Below are 18,103 nucleotides of genomic sequence, written 5' to 3' on the forward strand. Positions count from 1 at the left end.
GGCAGAAAAGGCAGGGAGACTCTGTCTCCATCTGCCCGTTTCAACAATAGGTCTGCCATTACTAGCTGCTTCAGACATCTCCCTGAGCCTCGGTTTTCCTTTCTGTTAAATGGAGATGGTGATGCTAGTATGCATCTTGCTGGCGTGTTGTGAGCCTTTCTCCATTCCACAGTCGTTCACTGAGCACCTGTGTGGCTGGGGACAGAGCAGGGGCCAAAGCAAAGTCACTGCCCTCACGCGTCTTGCATCATAGTGAGTCCACGAGGTGATGTGCTTTGAGGGATTAGCACACAGTAGGTACTCTAAAAATAGTACCTGCTGTTTTGCTAGCAGAGTCATTGAGCTTGTAGGAGTTCACCTTCTGATACTTGAGAGTGGTGACAACGTAAACAAGGGAGGTGAGCCCCTGCTTTCCCCTCCCCATTCTCCTCTGTACACTGTAACTTCAGAGCCTGATCCTGAGTAACAGGCTCCCACCTGCTGCCCTACTCTTCCCGGGGAACTTCCTACGGCCTTGAAGCACCCGCTGGCGCTGTGCTGGGCCTGAAGGACCCAGTCCCAGCTCCCGCTTCGGAGGAGCACACGTTCGATGGAGAGACAGATGGGGGTGCAGCCACTGGCAGAGCCAGGGTCCTTGATGAGAGGGCTGGGGTGGAGGTGCAGGGGGTGTGTGTCAGGGAAAGCCTCCCCTTTCGATTTCACAACTGGGCCTTGAAGGAGGGCAGGAATGCATCGGGTGGAGAAGGCAGGGAAGGGCCTTCCTGGCCAAGGGAACGGCTTTTGCAAAGAAAGGTTTAGGGAGGAAACTTGGGCTGGCAGTGGCTGGAAGGGGGAGATGACTGGGGAAGTTCCCCACTTAGGGAGCCCTGGCAGGTTTGGGACATGGGCCGCCGTGTCTTTTGGAAGGCGCTCTCTCTGGCTGTGGTGTGGAGGAACTGGGGGCAGGAAGCAAAGCAAGGAGGAGGAGGAGGAGAGAGGGTGGCCGAAGCTGCCCAGGGCCCCGTGAAGTGACCGGCAGGCGTCCGGCCACCATGCCAGAAATGGTCACCAGAGGGCGCTGTGTGTCAGCCACCTTGGAGGCCTCCGCTGGTGTCAGGGTGGGGTGTGGGCACAGCTGTGCCTGTGGGCTGTTTCTGCAGCTGCGTGGCCACTCCACACTCATGGTCACACTTGTGCCCCTTGCTGTGTTCCTGTGTGCATGGGTATTTGGGGGTGTGTGTACTTACACGGGTGTGAAAGGGGGCTTGTGGGGTTTTGTGTCAGAGTGTGTGAGAATGTACAAGAGATCCATATGGGTGAGAACAGGGGCCCCCCACCTCCCACTACTCCAGCCACACTGTTATTCCCCTAGAAGCCACCCACCTCAGAGTCTTTGCACCTGCTGTTCCCTCCGCCTGCGTGCCTTTCTCCCGGACATCCTCATGCCTCCTCTCTCACCACCTCAGCGCTATGCTTACACGGCACCTTCCGCTGAGGCTTTTCCAGCCCTCCGTCTTTAGAGGTACGGCCCCCACACCCAGACTCACTCCCTGTCTCCCTCCCTCCTCTGTCCCGCAGCACTTCTTATGCACTGACAGACTGCAAAGTAACTTAGGCATTTTGCTTGTCCGGCTTGCCCACTAGACCATCACCTGGCCGAGGGCAGGGAGTCGTGTGGTGTCTGTCTGGTTCAATTGTCGTGCCTTCAGTGCTAGGCACGGAGTAAGTGCTCAACAAACTGTTGTTGAATGAATGAATGAGTGAGCTTCCCCAATCCTGGGTTCAGACCATCATCTCTTTCCAGTCCTCTGCCATTCCAGGTCCCTCCCACCTCTGCTCACACCCACCTCCTAACCCTCTTCCTCCCTGTGTCTCAGTTTCCCTGAGTCTACCGACAGGGGTGTTTGGGACTTTTGTTCTCAGAGTCGGGGTACGAGGCAACCTGTTGTGACCCCGTCAAACACCCCTTCTGGTTTCTGGGGGATCGTGGAGTCCTTCAGCCTCACTGTGCTCCTTAGAGGCGGAGGGTGGCCCGCAGATGTTGCGGTGGCTAGCCGGGAAGAGAAGAAGAAGCCCTCCCGTGGTGTTTCCGCCTGTGGCAGCAACGCAGCTCTGCGCCCCAGTCTGGCCCTCATACGTGGCCCCTTTCCCAGGGAGACTCTTCCTCGCTTCTCTGCCTGACAAGCTCCTAGGGATTCTTAAAGGTCCATCTCAAAGTCACTTCCTCTGAGGAGTCTTCCCTGACCTCACCCAGGCGGTGTCTGGCACCTTCCTGAGACTCTTACTCGGGCATCTATTTATAGCGCCCCACACGGAGTTTTGTGATTCTTGGGCTGTCAGGCTCCCTGACTAACCGTCGACTCCTCCAACTGAAGGGCCTTGTCTGAGTCATATGGGTGCCTGGGAGGCTGGCACGGGACTGGAGTCACCTCATCGATGTCTGTGGCGTGCTTTTCATCCTCTCTTTGTTCATTCCTCAGGTACTTATTAGGCACCTACTACGCACCAGGCCCGGGGCTGTGCATCAGGACTGCGGCAGGGGATGAGTGGGTAAGATTCCTGCTCAGGAAGGGCCGATGGTCTAGAGGGAGAGCTGGCTTAAAAACAGAGCAAATAGGAAAGGCATTGGTGGCCCGAGCGCTGTGCAGAGAATAACCGCGGATTTGGGGGCATGACCAGGAAGGCCTTTTAGAGGAGTTCATTTATGCGGAGGCTTGCAGGCTGGAAGGGAGCCACCCCCAGAATCTGGGCGGGGAAAGGTGTCTCAGGCAGAGGAGACAGCGAGGGTGAAGGCCCTACGAGGCAGGACCGGTACTGGCATGTTCGATGGACAGCACTAAGACCCTTGAACCTAGCAAGGAACAGAGAGGGCGAGGGGGAGTATGGGAAGCATGGAAGTCCAAGTGGATGGCAGAGGCCTGAACCTAGAAAACCCGCCGGACCAGGCCTGCCGTCCTGGTAGGGAGGTAGCTGCTGCTGGGTGCCCATTTTCCAGATGGACAAGCAGCAGGTTCCGAGATGAAATGACTAGCCCAAGGTCACATGACCCATTTGGAACAGAGCACTCCAGACACCCAGGAGTGGTAAGGCTGAGGTGGCTTCCTGGAGGAGGTGGCCCACAGTATATTTCCTGGGCACTTAGGAAGTGTCAGGCCCTAAGCCGGATACTTCCAAGCCTCAGCTCATGAACTAATTTCAGAGGGCCTCACTGCCCCCATGGGACAGGTAAGTAAACTGAGGCATGGAGCTGTTCCATCACTTCTAGTAAGTGGCAGGGTTGACACTCAAACCCGTACCTGACTGAGTCCACAGATCATGACTTTCTGTCCACTTCCTGGAAAGGGTGAGTGAGAGACACAGGAAGAGAATAATGATAATTATAACATATCCCCCCCTTTTTTATCTCATCAGGCCCTCTCCATCACTGTGTGGGTGGGGCTCTGCAGGGGTCACCCCTTTCTACAAATGGGCAGACAGAGGTCAGCTCCCTGCTCCAAGCATTTCTAGCAGGTGGTGGAATCTGCTTCCCTCACGTGAGGTCCCTGGCAGGTCACACACTCATGCCTGCCCAGAGGCAAGGGGCTGACCCCTTGACCCTTGCCAAGCGCTTCCTGCCCTCACTAGCCCATGGCTTTCCATCTGAGTCACTTGATCCCAGGGCCAGATTGGTCAGTGGCTCCTAAAATGCCCCTAGACTCCATGTGGCAGCACAAGGGAGGACTGGTCTGTCTGCATTATACATTATACAGTCTGTACATATAGACTGAGGCCCCAAGAGCAGAGAAGAGAAACACCTTACTCCCTGCCAGGTAGAGAAGGAGGGGCAGTAAAGACATGACCATGAATGCTACATTTACTGACCTCTCGCTAGGTACCACAAAGTTCACCACTGTATCTCCGCCCATTTTCCGGTGCCTGAACACATCAGGCCCTCGGTGGATGTTTGCAGAAGCAGGGAGTAGACGTGCGCACGCCAGACACCGTGCTTTCAGCGTTTTACAACATTCAGTCACCAACGATAGTCCGCTAAAGCCCGGGTCTCCTTCTGACCAGCGCCAGGAGGCAGGGCTGTTATGGTTGCTTTTTCACACAGGCCAAACCCGAGGCTCAGGGGTTACCTGACTTGCCCAAGGTCACCGCCAAGTAGGCATCTGAGCCCAGGTCTCGCCCCGGGGACGCTCTTTTAACCCCTGCACAGCACTTTGCCTTCCCGCTCCCGGGGGCCCCAGCCCCGCCACCCCAGTATAGCTGGGGATTTTTCCAGCTTACGCACCCCAGACGGGCCCACGAAGCTCACTGGCAGAGCACGACCGGCCTGGGAGAGCGCGGGGGCGGGGCCTAGAGCCTGACAGGCGCCAGGCGCGCTCAGCGAGTCCCCGGGAGTGGGCGGGGCTTGCGTCTTGACAGGCAGCGGGAGGGACACCGCTCCAGCCTAGGAGGGGACAGAGCCTGAGCGGGCCTGGGTTTCCCGGGCGGGGGGCGGGGCTTGACAGACAGCGGGAGGAGCCCGATTTGGGGCCAGCAGGGACAAGGCTTGTGCGTGACAGGCAGGGCAACGCCGGCCTTGGATAGGCAGGGGACGGGCCCTGGAGACTGACGGGCCAATCGACGCGCGGGGGCGGGGCCGATGTCGGCGCCGTCCGGCCGGGGCCCCAGCGGCGCTGCCCAGTCTGGCTCCGGCACCGCCCGTCGCGGACGCGTATTTGCCGCCGCCGCCGCCACCGCCGCCGCCGCCGCCTCTGCTCCGCCACCGCGCCCGGGCCCCCTGCCCGCAGCCATGAGCGCTCTCCGTCCGCGTAGAGCCCGCCGTCCTCTCGATTAGTTCCTTCCGCTGCCCCTGGACCCGCCTGCACCATGGAGTCGCCCGCCTCCAGTCAGCCCTCCAGCATGCCCCCGACCAAAGGTAGGAGCCCCTGCTAGGGAGCGCGACTTGACCCCCCGGCCCCCGCGCCCAATCCGGGCCCGGGCTGCGAACCCAGACCTCCGTCTGTGTGATCCCATTCCATACCGTACCGGACCCACGCAGCACATCGGCCCAGAACCCGTCCCTATTTGGGTCTCGGTCTCAGCTTAGCCCTCACTTGGACCCCCAGTTTAGGCCTTGGGACTGCATTCGGGCCCGAACTCAAGCTAGGATCTCCTTCTGATTATTCTGATTACCCCGTTCCAGGTCAGAAACCTCACTCTGACCTCCTCATTTAGGCCTTAACTGCACCCAGAACATGAATTCTCCCAACGTGGGTACCTCAGCTGGATTCAGGGGGATTCACTGTGATCCTGCACCCAGCCGCTTCCCCCCTCCTTCTCCGTCCACTCCCTGGTCCCAGGGCTGTAGCCAGACTGGGATTTAACTGACACCCCAGCAGTGCTGCCCTGCCGGGGAATCACTGTAACCACCCTCACCCCCCTCACCGCCCCCCCCCCCCGCCCCCACCATGTGAGTGCCTTGGCTACACTCCCGCTAAGAACTCTCTCCTCTCCCCTAACTCTCTCCATCCTTGCAGGCCCCACATTGCCCCATCCCTGGTGGGCTTGCCGCCCTGCAGCCTTGTCCCCCAGGAACCTCTCTTGTCCTCCCAGCCTGCCCTAACACACAGCGCCCTCTCCATCAGCTCTCCTTGTCTTGACTTGCAAGTTTCTCTCTGCACTTGGGGACCTCACCGCTTTTTGCTCCCCTGTGTCTCCAGGATTGATCGATACCAGGCTTGTCCCTGCTGCCTCTGGGTCCCGGGCCAGCTACTACTAGGCCGGCGTGCTGGCCGTGCAGTGGGCTTGCTCTTGTCTTCTCCAAGTAGCTGGCCTTCCTGGAAATTTTTGTGAGGTGGCGGCTGCGGGCGGCAGCAGGATTTGTCATGCGGGGGTGGGGGTGGGGGTGGGAACTTGGAGGGTGAAAGGGGGATTTTTTTTTTTTTTTTTTTTTTTTTTTTTTTTTTGCAGGAAGAGGAAAGGATGTTTTTGGCATGTGGGAGCCTCAGCAGGCTGGGCTGTGTAAGAGTTCCAAACCGGACATAGCTGTAATGAATGGGCTGCCTCCTGGCTCTCTAAACCTGCTGCTGCCTCACCCCAGCAGCAGGAGTGTCTGTGGGCCTCAGTTTCCTTATCTGCAAAATGGGAGTAATCACACCTGCCTTGTGTGGCGTTCTGGATATGATACGAGGTAGCAAATACTGAAGAGTTTTAAGCAAGCATGGCTGAGGAGACAAGGAACTCAGCATGGTGCCTGGCACATAGTAGGAGCTTAGGGAGGGACAGCTGCTGCACCCCCGGTTTTACCATTTTTCTTGCTGGGAAGGCCTCAGTCTTGCAGTGTCAAGGCCTTGCCTCTGTTTGCAGCTGCAGAGTGAGGTGGAGAAAGGTAACACATGGCACTTAATGGGCCTCTGATCAGAGGTTGTTCCTACCTCTCTTTCTCTGGAGGGGCCCCGGCAGCCGGAGGGCATGTGGGGTCCTGGGGAGGGCACGGGTCCTTCTCTGCCCCTGCTGCCAGCGGCTGTGGTGGCTGTGGGCCAGAGCCCTGCTGGCCCGGTGGGCAGGGTAATTACGTCTTACGTAAGTGGGAGGCCGGATCCCTGACCGTTGCCCAACCACTGTGAGTAACTCAGGAGGCACTCAAGGGGGGAGGTGGCTGGGGAGGGACTTGGACTGCACAGACCTCGTGGAGCTCGAGAACCGGGAAATCATAAGCTTCTCCGTTCTGGAGACCCAGGAAATTAGACATTTCTCTTCTCCAGCTTGGGGTGTGTGCCTGGCTTGGCCAGTGCTGGGGGACTTAGGGCAGGTCCCCCACCTTCTCTGGGCCACAGTGTCTTCATGGGCAGAAGGAAGAGCTCGGAAGCAATGTTTGTCTCTGAATGCCCTTTCAGCTCTTCCGGGGGGGATGCCTCGTCCAAATAAAAGTTAAAGCTGTAGACTTGTGAAGGTAGAGAGGTCACAGGTGTGAAGGGGAAAGGGACTTTGGAGAGACACTGCTTGGTCCCCATACGCTGTGTGACTGGAGTCCTGGTGTTGCTCTCTCTGAGCCTCTCTCTGCAGAGAGACAATTGGGATGAAATTCCATTTTGTGGGTCCAGGTAATAGATGATGGTGGGTGGGTTAGATGGAGGGTCAGGAGCCTCTGCAAGGCCTAGGGACCCCGTCAACCTCTTTGGGGTCTGCGGAAGGATGTGGTGGGGAGCCGCGATACCACCTCACAAAGATCCTGACGGCTACCACTTATCAAGCTTTTTTCCCTGTTCCCGGTACTCTCTCATTTCTTCCTCACAGCCCCATTTATTGAGGCTCAGAGGTGTTCGGTGCCTTGCCTGGGTCATACAGCTGTGACAGGTGGAGCTAGGGTCCTATCTAGGACTGTCTATCTCCAGAGGTCTCCCCAGTGCTCTCTTATGTTCCATTCTTGTGCTAGATGCTTGAGCTGAGCTGCTGGGTGGCCCCCTCTTCCCCGCTCCGCTGCCCCCTGCCAACCGCCGTCCCACCGTCCCACTGTCCCAGCTAGTGGTCCTCTCCATGACGTCTTTGTCTCATAGGCGTCTCCCCCAGGCCGTGCCTGACCCGGGGCAAGGACTGAGCCAGAGGTGATGCCTTTCGTGTACACAGCCCTCTACAGTTGGCACATTTTATATTCACCGCAGTCCGTCCCATTTGACAGATGACAAAACTGGGGTCAGACGAGGGGAGCGGCTGGACTGAGTCCAGAGAGCGGGGATTCTCACCTGGCTGCCCTTCCCGTCCTGGGCACAGGGCCCCCAGCATTGTGCTCTTCTCCACCTTCTCAGAGGAATTTGAACAAAACAGGGCGTGGTTGGCACTTGACCTTAAGGGAGCTTTCCTTTTGACCTTCCTGCCTTGCAGCTGGTGCCCTGCTCCATCCTCTATGCCGCAGGCCTGGGGAGTTTTCCATGAGCCCGTGAGACCCCAGGTCCCACAGCCCTGCTGGCCTTCCCCAGCCTCCTCTCGCACATGCCATCTTTGGCTGGGGTCAGAGGCTGAGGGCAGCTGGCACTGGGGCCAGTGGTCAGGGGCACGTTTAGTTGGCGTGGTTTGGGTCTGCTGCTTCAAGCCACGCTTGCCCTCGGGGGTACCACATGTACCCTGTTACTGTCCCCGCTGCACTGTGAGTGCCACCAGTGCGGGCACTTCATACTTGATCTTCACATGGCTCCCGGCTGCCCAGTGTGGGCACTGAGGCTTCAGGAGCACCGTGTCCCAGTCCTGCCTGCCATGGCCACTGTCCCCCCTCAACCCCCATCCTGTCCCATCCCTGCTGTCGGAAAGACTGGAGGGTGACACCTTGGGGACTTCCCCCACCCCTGGCGTGACGCACAGGAAACTCTCTATCAGCCAGCCCGTGGCTCGGGGCCCGAAAGGAGCAAAGTTCTCAGTTGCCTGTGTGGGGAGAGGGCTGGGGCAGCGGGAGGCTTCCGGTGGGTGAGTCAGCGGGCACTGGGTGCTGACTCACCCGCCGGGCATGCCAGCCCAACTGGCTGCTGCTTAAAGGGGCGATGCCTGCTGGCTGGCGGATGGGTTGGGGGCTGTGAGCCCCGACCTCTCAGGTCAACATCTAGCCCTGAGGTGGGCATCAGAGGGGGCCCCCTTCTTGGACCTCAGACTGGGCCGGGACCCTTGGGCAGGCCCTCCTAGACCCACTCCCGCCCCGCCCAGGAACTTCCTCTGTTAGGCAAGGGCCCTGCTTCCTCTTGTTCACGGAACAGAAGCAGGTGGCGGCGGCTGTTCACCACCCTTGGCCCAGGGAACCCTCAGGCTCAGATGTGCTGCTGGGGGCTCCGGGATGCGGGGGAGGAGAGGGGGTGCAGGGGATCTCCACCCTGGGGGGTGCAGGGTTGGCCTGAAGTCCCGAAAGACAGGGTGGGGGTGCCTGTGGTCAAATCTCAGTTCAGTCTCTTTTGCTGTGTGATGTTGGAAAAGGTACATTCACTGCACTCTGTAAGTGATTTCAGTCCCCTGGGCATGGCCTACCTTTCAGATGAGAGGCCTCCGTTTCCTCACCTGCAGAATGGGAATAGGGACCTCTCCTGTCTTGCTAGCAGCCACAAGGATGGCTGTGGACAGCCTCATTCCACTCTTGCTAAGTGTCAGGTAGTGGGCCAGCAAGACTGTCCTCAGTCCCTAAAGAGCCCTGGCGAGACAGGAAGGGGGTGCAGAGCCTGGGCTCAGGGGGTAGACAGGCCGAGTTCAAATTCTGACTCACTTCGCTGCTTCCTGACTTCCTCATGTGCCCTCTCTGACCCTCAGTCTCCTTTTCTGTCAAGTGGGAGTAAACACCCATCCCTTGCAGGGTGGTGGTAAAGATTGGAGATAGTGTTTGCCTAACGAATGGCATCTGCTATTATTTTCTTATTGTTATGGTCATGGAAGGTGTTCATTGATGGATGTATAAGTAGGACCCTGACCTCTGGTGACAGACTCATAAGCCCTGTGACGTGGGACTCTGTGGCTGCAGGGTCCTGTAATGTCGGCAGAATGTACCAGGCCCTTTCCCCACTGGTCCCCGAGCTGGAGCTAGGGCTCCCATTGCCTCTTGGGCCTTCCTGGGGAGGGCCTGTGGGGAACAGAGAGGACTGGGTGCCGGCCTCTTTTTTCGGGTCCGCCTCCCTTGAGCATAGGGAGGCGTGGGGCAGGGAATCAGGATGATGGGGACTTTCTAGGCCAGCCCCTTAGCTGGTGGAACTTCATCACTGCCAGGCATGGTGCTGGCTGTGGGGATACAGGGGGTGAGTGAGGAGCACCCTGGCTCTCACAGAGTTCTGCCTGGGGTGCAGGAGGAGGCCTTGGGAGTCATGGTTCTGAGAGTCCAGATCCAAGGCCAAGTGTGTGGGTGGATGGGGGCCGAGGTGATGGGGGGAGCAGTTCGATGCAGGGTTTGCCTGGGTGCAGGGCCTTGGTGGCCATGTGGAGTGTCGTCAGGGTCTCAGGCTGGGTGCCGTATGTCATGATTGGGTCCCAGAGGAGGAACACCGGGGGCAGCACAGAGGGTGCCACACAGAGAGCCCTCCCCCGCACAGATGAGGGTGATGAGACCGGCCTGCCTTCCGCTCAGCTCCCAGCATTGGGGTTGCAGCCTCCAGGGACCACCCATGCTTCCCCTTGGCCTTCCTTCTCGGCATTGCGCACACAAGTCAGGCTTGCTTGCCCAGCTGTGTCTGTAGATGCCCTCCCCAGCACTGACCACGGCAGCCCCCAAAAGCTTCACACAAAGGTCATGAAGAACAGATGGGGCTGGGCAGTGGCAACCCGGAAGGCCCCTCTGCCGCTCACAGACGGCAAGCCCAGGGGCTGTATCCAAGTCGGGAGAGGGTCACCAGGCTCACCCTGAAGGGGCTTTTCTCCTCCCTACCCCTAGTCTCGGGCGCAGGTCCCTGTCACCCTGTCCCTTTCTGGGGTGTTGTGGCTGAGCTGGCATCCAGGGGCCGCCCCGGCTTCTCTGGGAGGCGGTGTCCAGCTGCCCTGCTCCCAGCCCGTCCCTTTCAAACTTTCAAATTGTAACTATACTGCAGACACCAAAAGGGTATATAGAAGGTACCGCCGTATTTTTACGAATGAGTGTTGTGTACCCAATACTCAGCTAAAGAAATTGAACGTTACTGTACCCCAGAGTGCCCCCCAGTATTGCATCTCCCTTACAGCCGTCCTGACTTTTGTCATAATCGCTTCTTTATTAGTGCTAAGGTACAGGGGGTATGTTTCGGCTCATTGTCCTTCAGAATCCCTAGGCTGGCCCCATTGCGGCCCATGGGGCCTGCACAGCCATGTAATGGCGGGGAGGGGCTGCGGCCAGCTGGCTGGGTTCACGCCTGTCTCCCCCATTCCCGAGCCGTGTGGCCTCAGTCTGTCTCATGGGGATGCTCCTAGAATCGAAATTGCAGGGCTGTTGTGACGACTCACTGCATTAGCCTATGCAGGTGCTCGGCATGGGGGCTGGCTCGGAGTTGGTGTAGAGGAGTGTTTGCAGCTGTTACTGTTGCTTTAAGCGAATCTTAAACTCCCGGGCCCAAATTGTGCTGTGCTCAGCCTGTGTAGCGACACCCTGACGGGCCCTGACTTTCCTTATCCGCATCACTGTGCAAGGCGTGTCCTGAGGGTTCCATGAGCCAGCGGGTGTGAAGCGACAAGGGAAGGGCCTTGGATGTCAGTGGAGATGTTTGCGTTCTATCAGGAAGTAAACAGAGAGCTGAGAAGCATTTCTGGGCTCCCACTAAGTGGGTCGTCATTGTTGGTGGTCAGTGCCTGCTGAGGCAGGGGCGGGGGGCCTGCCCGAGACTGCCCTGGGTGTGGGGCCTGGGGAGCGTGTCCGGCCCTCCCTGTCCTTCAGCGGGTCTGTGTCTTAGCCTTCTGGGTTGCCCCATTACCTCCCTACTGCAGGCACAGCTTGCCGCACCCCCAACCGCCTGGGGCAGACCCCAAGGTAGTGCTGGTAGAGCCTTGCTGGGTGAGCCTGGGGGGACTTCCAGGTTCGAGGCCCAACTCTGCCCCGACTCCCTTTGTGATGTCCTGGGCTCTAGTGTTCTCACATGAACCAAGGGAATGGAAACACCCACCTCTCAGGCTGTTGTCGAGGGTGAGAAGGGATGAGACCTGGCAGATTCAGGGACACCGTAGGTGCCCATTCGGTGCTGAAATTGAACTTGAGCTATGTATTAGCATTTTTGTCACCAAGAATACCCATTTAGGTATTCTCTCCGTTATCCCCATGTTTTGTAAGATTTTGTTCCGAGACAAATGATGATAAAAGCAAGTGTGGTCTTTGCTAAGGGAAGGTGCTGCTACCGTTTTGCAGGGGCAGGAGCATGGGGCCCAGCAGTGCTTCCGGGTGGCCTGGGTGATCTCACAGCGGCCCCAAGTGCAGACCTGTAGGAGCTCAGCCCACGCGTCCAAGCAAGAGGAGCGGCCCGTTTCCCTGGGGCTCTGGGAAGGTTAGGTGCCACCCGGGAACGTCCCTCCCTGCCCCTAGCCTCGAGGCGTGGGCTCTGTGGTCTGGGGGCCTCACTCTGCAGTCTGGGGCCCACCTTGGTGACTGAAGGCCTCTGGGCCAGGGCGGCCGCTGATCCGATCCGTTTTGTGCCAGGCATTTTGCGTGCACTATCTTTCTTAGCTGTCATGGTTACCCAGCAACATGGTTGTGTTGTCATCCCTGAGTTTTACAAGTACGCCGGCCTAGAGCAGGGAGTGAATGCCCAAGGTCACACAGGTCTGCTCCGGCCTTTTCTTAGCAACCCCTGACTAGTCCTCTCCTGGAGGTCAAGGTCTTTGCGCTCCCCAGATCATCAAGGGAGGAAACAGGCTCAGGGAGGGGGTGTGGCTTGCCCCTGGTCACACAGCAGCTCAGGTCTCCCGGTGCCCAAGCCTGTCTTTCCGCAACTCACTATCTGTCGGCCTCCACCGCAGCGGCTTGCGAGATGCTGTCGTGGCTGCGGTTGAGGTGTGGGAAGCCGGGATCTGGTGACCCCGGGGAGAAGAGCCAGTCCAGGAAGTTGGGATCAGTGTCGGAGTCCTGGTTCTGCTGCTGCCCTGGCATGGGACCCCGTGCGAGCCTCCAGGCCTCTGGCCCCAGGATCCGGGCTGGCCAGCCTCGGAGGCGCCATCCAATTCCCAGCAGGCCCTGCTGCTGAGAGCCCCCACGAAGGACACCGGTGAGCCTGGCTACCCCTTTCGGAGGGAGGAGGAGGAGCCTGAGCCCCAGATCCACAGAAGCCCAGGACACAAGGTTTACACAGGGCTTCTTTCTTTCTGATTATTTAATTTAAATTCACTTGCATTTGAGCAGCTCATACACGTGGTTAGGATCATCTCAAAGGTGCAGAAAGGCAGTGTCCTGCTCCTTGGAATCCTCTGTGGAGAGACCCTCGTTTTCTCTCTCTCACAAAATCTGCATTCCTCCTCCTGCGTGGAGAGCACTCGCCCCGCCATCCTGCCCAGGGGCCCGCTGGGCCCTTGCCAGTTCCCTGGGCCAGTCTCTTGATTTTACAAACGCTGGGCCTCAGGGTCCTCATCTGTAAAATGGAGATCCTGTTCATCCCTGCCTCTGGGGGTTGCTGGAGGGATCCGGCGAGATGCGATTAAACGCTTAGCACAGGCCACACAGTAGGTGCTTGCCAAGTGTCGGCGGCTCTGTATTCTTTTTGTCTCGTGGGAGTTGTATGTTAGGGATGAGTTCCTTGAGGTCGCTTTTCTGGGTCAGTGGGCGTTTGGACAGTGCCGAGGTGCCTTCAAGGCGGTGGCCCTGTGAGCTCACGCGACTCCCAGCAGCAAGGGGGCGGACTCTGGTTGCCCTCTGTGCCCTGCGCCCCGAGCGCAGCCCGCGAGGCCGGGTGAGACCAGGTCTCCCACCCGTACCCGCTGGTCCCGCCCTCTCCCCCTTCCCTCCCTCTTCTAGGCCCACGTCCCTGTGCACTTGCCTCCTGTGCCTGGACCGTCGCGGCTCTAGAGCTTTCCTCCTTCCTCCTCCTCAGCTCAAATCCCACCTCACAAAGGTCCCTGTCCCCAGCTCCCTTTATTCTGCAGAGCGTTTAGCGCGCACGGGATTCTGTGTAAACATTACACACATTGGTGTTGTTTGCTAGTTTGCTGTTCGCCTGTGGTCCTGCCTCTCCTGTCGGCCCCAGGCGTAGCCCTGGCACGGTTGCCCTGTTGGGCTGGATCATTCTCAGTTGTGGGGGCTGAGTGCACCGTGGGTTGCGGGGCAGCATCTCTGGCTTCTATCCACTAGATGCCAGTAGCCCGCCCCGACGGAATGTCTTCAGACGTCGCCACAGGTCCGCGGTTGGCGCATGACCTCGGGGGGCAGGGCGCGGTCTGCTCATTGAGGGAGGGACGGATGCTGTGAGGTCGGCAGGCACCGAATCCCCCCCAACGTGCTCTGCAGATGAGGAAGGGCCTGAGAGGTAAAGGGAAAGGGGGTGCCGAGGGCCTCAGAGGCCAGGGCCTGCCCAGGTGCCTGGCACACAGCAGGAGCAGGGCAGGGCCATGGGCTGAGCGGCCCCCGTGGCGCAGCCCGTCGTTCGCCTGTGGGATGAGGTACACGGTGTCCTTGGCAGGTGCCACGTGTATAGGGGACCCGTCAATGAGAGAGCCCTTCATCTGTTTCAGGACCTTGGGGAGCGGGTGCCACCGTGCCGGGGACCCAACTGGCCCCTTGCCTGGGGGAGCCGGCTCTGTCCTTGCTCCCTGCCGACACTTGGTGGTGGTGGTCCCCGCCAGCTCCTCAGGGGCCTCTTTGAGGGGAGGGTACCAGGGGGCGGAGACTGCAGCCTCAGACACAGGTGGGATGGGCCCGGCCCTGCCGTTCCTGCTGAGCATCGCAGGGCCTCGGTGGGCCGGTCCGTGGACTGGGTGCCGCGCTCGCCCGCGGGGCGGTAAGTGTGGGGCCGGTGCGATGGCTGCAGTGGGCGGCGGCATTGAGCATCAGGTGCCGTGCCGGCTGACGAGAGCTATTCGATAGCTGCCTGCGCCGCGGGAGTAGTTTGGTCGAGGCGCTCTCTCTGTGAGGGACCCTCCCATAGGACAGTGGGGCAGAGGCTGGGAGGGGGCATCGGTGGCCCTGGGACATCTGGCCTCCCACATCTCCATGGTGGGCACGGATACTCAGGGCCTGGGACTTTTCCGGTGGAATTGGAAACCACAAGAAGCACCCGAAGTACCCCAAAGTAGGGGTAGGAATAGTAACAGTTTGGGAGCAGCAGGGAGCAATGCGCTTGTCATGGGAAACCAGGGGTCGTGACTGAACACGATGAGGGGTGGGGGGCTCCCTTTGTGAGTGGAGTCTGTGGCAGGGCCCCCCAGCCCCCACCGTGGACACAGCCTGAGAGGGAGTGGCACAGTCCAGTCTATTTGGAATCTCCCCAAGGTCCCGGGGCAGGGGTGACACAGGGGGTGGGGAGAGCCCTCTCTCAGGCTTTCTGTTGATGTTTGCTCATTAGAGCTAAGCAGACCCGTCTTCATGTCTGCCCCTTGCTAGACTCCCACTGTGTGACCTTGGTCAAGGTACCTCTCCTCTCTGACCCCCGCCTCCCCCCGCCCCGGTACAACAGGTACGGACAGGAAAACACTTTATTCTGTGGGGCTGTGGAGAGTATGAACAGAGTGACTGTCTGGGGCTGAGGGCCTAGTGTTGTTTTGGGTCCTGCGGGTTTGGTTCAGTCTAATCTTTGCATGTCAGCCACCGCTGCAGCATGGCACTGATAGCCTGGTAGGACATGCCTGGTAGCCCTGGGATAAGTGTGGGGCCGTTATCCCCGCTGCACAGTGGAGTCTATGATGCCCAGAGAGGCTAAGACACTTGCTTCAGGGCACACAGCTAGGCAGTGGCAGAGTTGTAGTTTGAACCCAGGCTGCCTAGCTCTAGAGTCGGTGCTCCTAAACAATTCCATAGCTGCCGCTGAGCTGGTAGCTATAGAACTGTGACTTGTGAGACGTGACAGGAGAGAAGCTGGCTGGACACAGGGAGAGCCAGGGACAAGGGGGCTTAGCTGGAGTGATCAGGAAAGCCTCTCTGACTAGGCGAGGGGTGAGGATCGTATACCACCTAGAACAAAGTTGCAGGGAAGAACGTTCTAGGCAGAGAGAACAGAACGCGCAAACGTACCGAGACAGGCAAGAAGGTGACTTATGCAAGGAATGATGAGCAGGGCCGGGCAGGGGTAGGAGTTGTGGGAGCGTGGGGTGCCTCTCTCCACTGGCTTGTCCCGTAGGTCAGTGGCTGGTTTCCTTGCTCTCTGCCCGTGGTACCGCTGGGAGACTGGAGAGGGCCGAGGACACACAGATGCCTGGCACTGTGCCCACCTGTGCCAGAGGCCCTGCAAGCTGAGGCTGGCAGGCTTGTTGTGGTTTGCTGGTGGCAGCCTGTGAACCTCTGTTTGTTGTGGTGACGGTCGTCACATTGAGTCCACACCTGGGCAGCCCCGGGCTGCCTGGCCATCTGGGCCCAGCGCTGACGTGTGTGACGGACGGTGGCAGCGGCTGGTGGCCCGTGGCCTGTTTCTGTGCTGTCTCCATGGCGGCCTCACCCACTCCCTCTGACAGCTGGCGCAGCTGCCCCACAGAGTGCGTGTCCCTCCGGACGCAGGCCCGGTGGCCCTGACGGGCAGGTAGGTGAGAAGGCCAGGACCACACTCCTCCCACCCACCCACCCAGGTGCTTGGAGCAGCCTGTGCCCTCAGGCCCGCCTGGGAGGAGGGGCAGATGGGAGCTCTTGTTTACTCCTCCCCCACCCAGCCTGGCCGCAGGCATAGAAGCTCCCTTGACAGCTAGGGAAACTGAGGTCTGGCGAGGGGGCGCCCATCTCACAGCGTTCACAGATCCCGGGGTGGGGGATGGGTGCGTAGGCTAGAGCCAGACAAGGGGCAAGCAGGGCCAAGAGCCGAGGTAGTACGGGGAGGGGTGCGGCCGTGAGCCCCAGGAGACCCCCGAGTGCGTTGTTCATTTTTAACACAAAATGTTTTACTTTCTGGTTACAAAAAGTTTCAAGTGAAGAATTAAAGCCACCCATAATCCTCATTACGTAGGGTAGATGTTTTCACCTCCGTGGACAGCCTTATAATAACTATAGTGACCGTTTAGGGGCCATCACATAGGCCCACCTACTGAGTGCCCAGCCTGTGCCAGTTACCTTGCAGACGAGCCTGCCTCGCGGCGCTCCTGCTTCAGAGACGCGGGCCTTGAGGGGCGGAGACGGGTCCAGGGCCGCGTCTCAGCAGGGGCGCCGAGCAGAGGCTGTCGCGTGCCAAGTGCGGTGTCAGCAGCACCGGCCTGGCCAGTGGCCTCCTCAGGCCTCGGGCCCTGCGGCCCTGGGCCCCTGCTCCCACGCCAGAGGTCAGCAGTGATGTAGCCTGACCTGGGGCCAGCACAGAAGTCTGACCCAGAAGGCCCCGCACGCCTCGGCTTTTCTGTTCTTCTCTGCCATGTGGAATGTGCTGGGCCCAGGGAAACCCAGGGAAGCCTCTAGATTTCTGCTCAGCACAAGATGGCACAGTGCTCCCCGCGGGGGAGTGCAGCCTGCCAGTTCCTCCCCAGCAGGACGGGGTGCCACGAGCCCCTTGTGGTCTCCAAGTGGACCAATCCAGAAGGGAGTCCCGGCTGGTCCCCTGACTCCCCGTGCAGCATCTTCGCTTCTGAGCCTCGGTTTCCTCAAGTAAAGCAAGGCGGAGAATTCCTCCCTCTAGGGTTGTTGGAACATCTGGAATAGATGGGAAGGGCCACTCGTGTGACCTTGACGGCTGCTGCCGCTGGACAAGAGAGAGACCCACCCAGCCCCTGACAACTGGCCACGCTGCCTCATCTGTAAAATGGGATGAAAACACCTCCCACGTGTGCTCATGATGAGGTGACTGGTTTATCCCAGCGACAGGGAGCAGAGGGTGGGTCCCAGTGAATACTATTTGTAGAAGCTTGTTTCCTGAGGCCTCGGGGTTGGTCCTGGACAGGCCCGGGCTGGGGGGTCAAGCAGCTCTGATGGCAGCAGGGTGCTGTTCTGAGTGCCTTCTGTGATGACGACCGAGCAGGTGCTTTCTTTATCCCCGTTGTCTGGATGAGGATACTGAGGCTCAGAGAAGCATGGGGACTTGCCCAAGGGCACCCAGCCTCTAAGGGGCAAAGGCGGGATTTGAATTTGAGGCCAGAATGGAGTGAGCAGGCTCACTCCCGGCTCTGGGGTTGAGGACTGTGTCGTTGGGGTACTGACTTAGTAGTCGGCATGGGGGTCCCCTGGGTCAGGGCCTTTGGCTGGGACTGTGGCTCTGCCGCCGGCTGCTGGGGCCCAGGCAGACCTGCCTCGCAGCCAGGCATCTGGAGGGCCTTGGGCGGCTTCTGTGGGGAGGCTGCAGGTGTCTGCCTCCGTCACCCCCAGTGCTCTGCCCACCCACCCCGGTGCACACACCGGGACCCCCATCCCCGCTGGGGCCGTTCTACTTCTTGGTGGTTCATCTGAGGACAGCTGAGGTTGGGCCTCATCTTCCCTATCCGATCACTCGACAGTGGCGTCAGGCTCTGCCCGGCTGCGGGGTCCAGGTCCCCAAGCCAGGCTCCCAGATGGGGCACTGAGGCCGCACGGCACGGTGTGGTGGAGGCTGGATCTGAACCCAGTTCAGAGGTGGCTTCAGGGGCTCAGTTCTCCTAG

At 59.5% G+C, this 18,103-nt stretch overlaps 1 protein-coding gene across 1 annotated transcript in view; it reads left to right on the plus strand.

Moving 5' to 3' along the window:
* Positions 1 to 4,604: 4,604 nt before the first annotated feature.
* Positions 4,605 to 18,103, plus strand: part of MAP2K3 (mitogen-activated protein kinase kinase 3) — a 29,354-nt gene continuing 15,855 nt past the window's right edge. The window contains exon 1 of the mRNA XM_045487660.1: positions 4,605 to 4,882. Within this exon, the coding sequence (XP_045343616.1) occupies positions 4,834 to 4,882 (49 nt within the window). The 5' untranslated portion in view covers positions 4,605 to 4,833. The remainder of the gene's footprint in view (positions 4,883 to 18,103) is intronic.

The sequence above is a fragment of the Leopardus geoffroyi genome, chromosome E1 (assembly GCF_018350155.1).
Source record: "Leopardus geoffroyi isolate Oge1 chromosome E1, O.geoffroyi_Oge1_pat1.0, whole genome shotgun sequence".
Classification (NCBI taxonomy): Eukaryota; Metazoa; Chordata; class Mammalia; order Carnivora; family Felidae; genus Leopardus; species Leopardus geoffroyi.